Here is a 7459-nt window from a genome sequence, read left to right as displayed (position 1 = left end):
ACGCAGTACAATGTGTAATTACTGCTTTTGATATAGTATAACCTGTCAGTTTATGTATGCACCGTATAGCTTTTATAAATAGAGGTGGAATAGATACTATCCTAGACCAAGGCATAATAGACACTGTGAAATGTTGGAAAGATTGTTTCATGTAAGTAACTCAGAAAATGGTGTAAAATTATTAAGTGATTTTCAACGTTCGGGGGCTTTCTTATCTGGCAGAAACTGGAGAACTGAAAAAAAGAAGAATTTATTGACTCTCATTATCAGGGAATGAAAATACAACAAGACAGAAGCACAAGAAAGAATAAAAATCTTAGTTTAATCGACAAGGTGGAATGAAGGCAAGTCAAAAATTAAAAAGAAACAAAAGAACATGTAAATTCACAGCACCGTTTCCACAGGTATAAACCCTTATAAATACACACGTAGCTCTATATTAGATATACAGTCTATAGAAAAGGCAGTTTAAATTAAACACGTGCACATAGCCAAGCAGGCGAGAGCGGGATATTATCCCTTAACAAACTTTTATAAAAAGTGTAAATACTGAGCCCTGATTCTCACGCAGAGTGAGGGCAGTGCACTCACTCCAGGCAGCATCGGTGGCAGGATGGATTGCAGAGACTTCTCCTTTGCACCCCCAGGCCGGCGCCGGCGCTGGCGCTGGCACGGAGAGGCACTGAGGTGACCCTGAGAGGGAGCGCAAGGCACAGGATGCAGCTGAGGAAGGGCAGCCCTGTGCCGGGCTCAGAGGCGAAGCTGGCACTGCCCAGTGTGGAGAAGGTCCTTCCGGCAGCCCCCGTTACAGGGGGCCTTGGGCCTTGCTGCAGACATAGGGGTGCTTGTTTGAGCAATCGTCGCTCCTGCACCGTTTGTCAGCCAGGCACGCACACTCCGAATTGCTGAGGTCAGGAGCCCTGCAGGGAGGAGCAGAGCCAGCGCTGGCTGCCAGGGGAACACCTTGTGGCCCTGTCCCCCCAGGCCCTGCCCGGCTGCCTGGCACTCACCGGGAGCTGTTGCTGCTGCCGTGCCCCCGCTGCTGCGCACTCTCAGGCCGTCGCCCGACCCAGTAATGGACGTTCCCGCAGAGGCGGACGAGCAAATCCTGCCCAGGAGAGAGGAGTGGGAGCTGCCCCGGCCCCTGGGGGGGACACGTGCCCGGGGCTGCCCCCGCACGCCGGGGCTCCTTCCCCGCAAGGCCCCGGCCCGGGGCTGCACCCCCGGCCCTACCAGCACCGAGCCCGGCCCAGGAGCACCCCCAGGCTCCCCTCAGCCGCCCCACAGCGCCCGCAGCCCCTCACTCACCATTGCCTCATCCTTGAGAACGGCCAGGGAGGCCCCAAGCTCGGAGCACCGTTCCTGAGCCTGCTCCCAGGTGCTGTAATCCCTTGACAAGTAGTAGCAGACCCCATTGTAGCCAACCCAGCCATGAGGACAGCCAAGAAGTGACGGCACAGTGGCAGATGTAACTGGAACCTGTCGTGCTGCAGGGGGAAGAGGAGAAGGTTGAGGATTCCCCTCTGCAGGGAGCCCGCTCTGCCCCCAGGGACTGCTGGGGCCGGGCTGCTGCCCCTCCCTTACCTGACTGCACGGCCAAGGCCACCCCCAAAGCCAGCGCCAGCACCAGGAGCAGACTCAGCAGCACCATGACCACAGGACGGGACCCGAACCATTCACCTGGAGCAAGAAAGAGCTGCTGGCTGCCAGAAGCAGAGCCGGCCCTGCAGTCTGCTCAGCCCATGCCCAGGGAGCAGAGCAGGGAGCCCTCAGCCAGTGTGGCCCTCGCTCAGCTGGCAGCCAGAGAGCCAAGAGCCTGGACACGGGCAGGGACACAGCTGCGGGGACAGGCTGCAGCAGCAGAGCTGCACAGCCCTGGGGGCAGCTGGGGCTCTTGCTTCCAGCCACCGACGGGGCTGAGAAGAGCACAAGGCCTCTTCCAGACATCGGGAAACAGCCACACACCTGCCAGCCCTGTCCTTGGCAGGGGACACTGGCGCCTCCCTAGTGGCCAACAGGGGCGGCCCTGCACTCACCCAGCAACCTTCTGAGCTTCCTTTTGTGTTCATTGCCGGTTGCTGATTTGCCCTGGGGCCCCAGGGGCTCCCTCACACTCCCATCGCTGGCGCAGAATCCATTCTCCACGTCTTCTCTCACTGCACGCTCACAAGCGGCATCCGAGTGGTGCTGATGCCAAGTGGTTTCCTGCACCCCAGGCAAGAGGGCAACCCCATCTGCTGGTCCCTCACAGGGATGCTGGCGCTCATTCGCAGCTCCAGGAATGGAGCGGGATTCACTCTCCTCCTGCTCACAGCGGGCATCTCTCTGCGTGGAACGAACAGCACCTTGCTTCGGAGACATCAGGAGGGCCGGCAGATCCTTTGGGAGCTCGGCCTGGGGAGCAGCTTCACACCCGCGCTGATGGCACCCTGAAAGGGACACGATGAGAGGTCACTGCTGGTGCCGGCCCTGCGGGACCCCGAGGCTCAGGCGGGCCGTGCCAGCTCTGGCTGCGCTGTCCCCGCTCCCCAGAGGTACGGCAGCAGCTGCGGAGACAAGCGCAGCCTCCGGGAGCTCTCCGGTGCCCGCAGCCCCGGCCCCCGTGGCTCTGCAGCGGCTGCAGCCCAGCTCCGTGCCGGGACGGGCGCTGACAGCGCCTGCGAGCTGCCGGGCGCTGCTGGCCCGGGGCAGCTGCGGCTCGGAGCCCGCCTGCCGAGGGGCAAGGACCTGCAGCCCCGCGCTGCTCCCCACTGTTCGCCGCATGCCCTGCCCCGGCGCCTTGGAGCCCGGGGACACCGAGCGCCGGCACGGCCGCTGTGGCTCCCCCCCTGCCTGTGAACACGGAGCGGGTCCTGGCACACAGGGCAGCGCCGAGAAGCCTCGGCCCCGGAGCAGGCAGGATGCGGCGCTTTCTGCCCCACTCGGCGCCGGCAGCGCTCTGGGCTCTCGGGCACGTTCAGGTTCGTCCCGTGACAGACCAGACACGGGTGGCACGGACACCTCCCGCCCGAGCAGCGGCCCCGAGCGCGGTGCCGCACGGCCGGGAACTGTCCCGGGCGCGGAGCAGCCGCCTCCGCCCGACCGACAGCAGCCGGGATGAGCCATCGCTGCTGCCGCGGCACCGGCTCGCCACCGGCGAGCCGGGCAAGGACGAGACCGCGGGCAGCAGCTCCCTCGGCGATCTCAGAGCAGGGGGGGGGGAACAGGGGGGGAAGCCGGCGCAAGGAACTCGCCAGAACCCCCCCGCCCCGCTCCTCACCGCGGCCCCCTCCGCCCGCGGCAAGCCCCGAGCTGGGGCACCGCCGGCCGCTTATCCCACCTGGGCTGGATTCGCCTCCGAGCTCCGCCGCCGCCTCGCCGGGCTCCGCCGGGTGCCGCCGCCGCCGCGGAATGACCCGAAAGCGCCGCCCGCCGCCGCTCACAGCCCGGCCGGACTCCGCGGGCACTCGGGCTGGTGCCGCTCTGCGATCAGACTCCGCGGGCACTCGGGCTGGTGCCGCTCTGCGATCAGACTCCGCGGGCACTCGGGCTGGTGCCGCTCTGCGATCAGACTCCGCGGGCACTCGGGCTGGTGCCGCTCTGCGATCAGACTCCGCGGGCACTCGGGCTGGTGCCGCCGCAGCTCGGGCCCGGGGCGGTCCGTGCCGAAGGGGTTCGGCCCATCGGCGGGAGGCAGCGCTGACGAGCGGCAAGGAGGAGGAGCAGCGGGCCGGGCGGCGGGGCGCGGAGCGCGCCGCGGGGACACACCGGCATTCGTGTCCCGAAAAAAGCGTGCCAAGTTAAAGGGCCCCACTCTGTTGGAGCGAGTGGAGAAGCGCAGCCCCGGGGAAGCCGCTTCTGGCGCTCTCAACAGTGAATTACGGCAGGGATTCTTGGGCTGGGCTGGGCCGGGCCAGGCCGGGTGCCCGGCGCCAGCAAAAGCGCTCGGTGCCTCTCCTCCCGCCCCTGGGCAGGCAACATAACACAGCAGGAAAGGCTCGGGGGTCTCAGTAAAGGCAGACAGAGATCTTTCTCCCATTATGGTCCTAACATGCCTGGGGAAATTATTTCAATTTACTATCAAAGAAATCATAGGAAGGGAATTAGTATGCTGCCAAAACCTAAAAATGCACCTTCCTGGCACTGTTCTCTCCTTTCTGGGCTTCACTTTGTCCCCGATCTCCTTCCCTCCCTGCTCCCCACAGCATGGCACTGAGGGATGGGGTATTTTGTTTGGAAAGACAGCGATCTGCTAAGGAAGGCAGGAGCGTCCCTGGCATTGGAAAATGTAAACCCTTTGCCTTTGAGATTTTATTATTGTAAAATTATGGGGCTCTCAGGGAAAGATATGAGAATAGAATAACAGTTCTTTTGCAGTTTGTACAACAAAGCAAACAAACACCACCAAGCACGCTGCATGAACCCCAAACAGAACGCAAACCCAGTCAGCAGCGAATTTCCTTCCCCAAGCAGCAGCTCTGACTGTCCTCCTCCAAAGCTGAGAGCGAGAGAGAGAGCAAGCCAGCAGGTGACAGGCCCTTCTTCACAGTCAGGTATCTGATGCCAAAAGTCAGCTCCTCTTCTTCCTCTTCCAAAGACAGTCCAAAAGTGTCTCATTCAGACCAGTTCCTGATGATTTCTTAGAGCCCAGGGAGATTTGGATTTTCCATTGGAGCTTGTTGTGTAATGAGGGCAGTGCACTCACTCCAGGCAGCATCGGTGGCAGGATGGATTGCAGAGACTTTTCCTTTGCATCCCCAGCCCAGCGCTGGCACTGGAAATGAACAGGTGCTGAGGTGACCCTGAGAGGAAGCACAAGGCAAAATTTCAGCAGGCAGCCAGCCACTCCGGGCCACAGGGCCCTGAACACCAATGCCAGCCCTTTTCCCTGGGAAACAAAACTCACCAGCCAGGTTCCTGACTGCAGTTTGCAGGAGGCATTTGGCTTTACCAGGGCAACCAGAGTTTTACTCTGCTGTAGCTTTGGTCGGGGAGATATGGGGTTGCCCCCTCCTAACCCTTACCTCCTCACCTCAGCCCTCTTCTATAATGACCCCTTCTCGCTCCTCCCCCCTATTCGAACTTCCAGCCGATCCCTGCCCCATCCCTCACTCTGCCCTTCACCCTTCCCCATCCCGCCCCTGCCCCATCCCTCTCTCCCCCTACCACCCACTCCCTGCAGCAGCACGTGGTGGCCTGAACACGGGGACAGTGCGGCCCTCACAACAGGACAACACACAAATAAGACGGCGGAGGCAGAGACAACATCTGGGCTGCAGGGTGTCACCAGGGGCTGGGGGCTGAGGGGAGGGGGCTGGAGGGTGACACAGAGCATGGGGGCAGCTGAGAGGCAGAAGGGGCCTTTAGAAGCTAAGGGGGGCTCCAGGGTGGCACAGAGATGCTGAGGGGCTGCAGTGGGGAACTTGAGGGGGACACAGAGAGGCTGAGGGGCAGGGGGTTCCTAAGGGTGACAGGTGAGCCGGCCTTCACACCACCGCTCACCTCACCCTAAAAACCACCCCAACCAGGGGGAGAGTGCACAGTGGAGGTCAGGGGGCTTGGGGTGACACACAGACATTGTGTGCTGAGGGGCAAAGAGGGGGAGGCTTGACAGGTGGAAAGCTCACAATGAGGGTTAGGGGTACAAAGGACTTGGGGTACAGGTGCAACCCTAATGGTGGGACAGCCCCAGAACCCTCCCAGCAGCTGCAGGCTGTTACCTCTTTTAAAAAGTAGAGATGATGTTTGGAGGCTACAGAGTTACAGGTAGGGGTTGAGCAGTTTTTTAGGGATTTGTAAAAGTTTTTTTTCAGGGATTTTTAAGGGTATTGTAGGCTTTTTTCACAGGAGTTTTTTAGGAGTTCTCTGGAAATGTTTAGGATGCCTTTAGGGCTCTTTCAGGGCTTTTAAAATAAGTTTTTAGGTTGTTTTAAGGGCTGTCTTACTACGAATTAGAATTGTTAGTGGTGGTTTTGGGTACTCTTGGGGCTTTTTTAGGACTACTTAAAAGTTTTTAGGGCTCTTTTAGAAGTATTGAGGGCATACGGAGGACTTTTTTAGGACTAGGGTATTTGTAGGGTCTTGTCAGGGCATTTTAAAGATTTTAGGGGTGTTCTTAGAGCTCTTTTAGGACTCTAGGGATTTTTAAAGGTTCTGTAGGGATTTTTAGGGGTGTTTGATGGGCTTTTTAGAAGTAGGGTATTTTTAGTGTATTCTGAGGATATTTTTAGGTTGTTGTGGGGTGTTTAGGACACTTTGAAAACTAGGGCTTTTTAGGGAATTGATAGGGCTTTTTTACGGTCCTTTCAGGGCATGACAGAGGCTGAAGGGCACCTTGAGGGGCACTGTAGTGGCTTGAGGGTGGCAGAGGCTGGGAGCTGAGGGAGGAACCAGGAGAGGGGACAGTGGGTAACGCAGAGATGCTCAGCTAAGTTGTTGTGGTTAGGGTTAGATGCTCTCAGCTTTGGTCTGGGAGAACTTCTGCACAGAAAACCTCACCCCCTGAGTTTCTTGATGCCAGTTTACAGAAGGTGCTTGGCACTGCCAGGGCAGCCCGATTTCTCAGCGGGGGCAGCTTCGCTCCGGGAGAAATCCTGCCCTGGCCCTCTTCCCTGTAAAGCCAAACTCACCCCTGCTGTGTGTTGGTGTCTGTTCACAGGAGGCATGTGGCACTCCAAGGGCAGCAAGAGTTCTTGGTGTTGGCAGCTGCGGTCTGTGAGAAATTGTTCGCCGTCTGCAGTTTTGGAGGCCAAATCCCAGTTTTGGCCATGGGCACACAGAGAGGAAAGACTGTTAATTTCCTTGGAAAAGAAAGTCTGGCACCCCATTGTTTAAGGGGCTGTGTAGGGGAGGGAACTCCCCACAGGACCTGTCTTCACCTCACCCCCCACTCTAAGGTCTAGCAGTCCCCCTCGTGTGACCAGGTGCTTTCAGAGGGCTACCCGGGCACACCTGCACAAGGAGCCGCCAGTCCAGAGGGGCTAACGGGGGTATCCCAAGTGTCCCTCCAGGAGCTATGGTTGGAGCATCCAGCAGGGACTAGGGAGCAGCCAGACCCACCTGGGCACAGAGCATTGCTTTGAGGAAATGCCAAGGGAAGAACCCTCTTGCCAAGGGGCAGCTCCTGAGCGGGCTGGGCAGCATGTGGGGTTCCAGGGGAGAGCTTTCAATTTTCCCCTTTTATTGCTTCAGTCCCTCCCCAGAGCCCCCAGACCCTCCACAGCACTCCCAGAAAAGAGAAAAAGGGTTAAAAAAAAAAGGGAAAAAGCTTCCTTTCCCACTATTTTTTGTGTTCAAATTGTGAGGGACTGCTTCCTCTGCAATTTTAATGGTCTCAGTTGAAAGAATCCCTGCCTTTTGTATGCTGTTAGGGGTGTTAATTGACAGGGTGCCTGTCAACGGTTTTTCTACTATTTTCCCATTTAAATAGAACTGGAAAACCTTAATGAGATTTCTTATGGGGCTGAGTTAAGGGTAACTG

General features: G+C 58.5%; 1 protein-coding gene across 1 annotated transcript; it reads right to left on the bottom strand.

The window, feature by feature from the left end:
- Positions 1-805: 805 nt before the first annotated feature.
- LOC311166375 (uncharacterized protein) lies at positions 806-3372 on the bottom strand (the record flags this gene model as incomplete). Its single annotated transcript, XM_084226320.1, has 6 exons — positions 3320-3372; positions 2037-2429; positions 1585-1680; positions 1309-1487; positions 1011-1108; positions 806-920 (listed from the first exon to the last, which is right to left on the bottom strand). The coding sequence occupies exons 2-6, from the start codon at positions 2359-2361 to the stop codon at positions 806-808; spliced, it is 813 nt and encodes a 270-aa protein (XP_084082446.1). The 5' UTR covers positions 2362-2429; positions 3320-3372.
- Between the last annotated feature and the right edge of the window lie 4087 nt (positions 3373-7459).

The sequence above is a fragment of the Fringilla coelebs genome (genome assembly GCF_963513975.1).
Source record: "Fringilla coelebs genome assembly, chromosome: 2".
In the NCBI taxonomy this organism is placed as follows: domain Eukaryota; kingdom Metazoa; phylum Chordata; class Aves; order Passeriformes; family Fringillidae; genus Fringilla; species Fringilla coelebs.
Note: the sequence above shows the minus strand (reverse complement) of the source record. Positions and strands in the feature narration are given on the sequence as shown.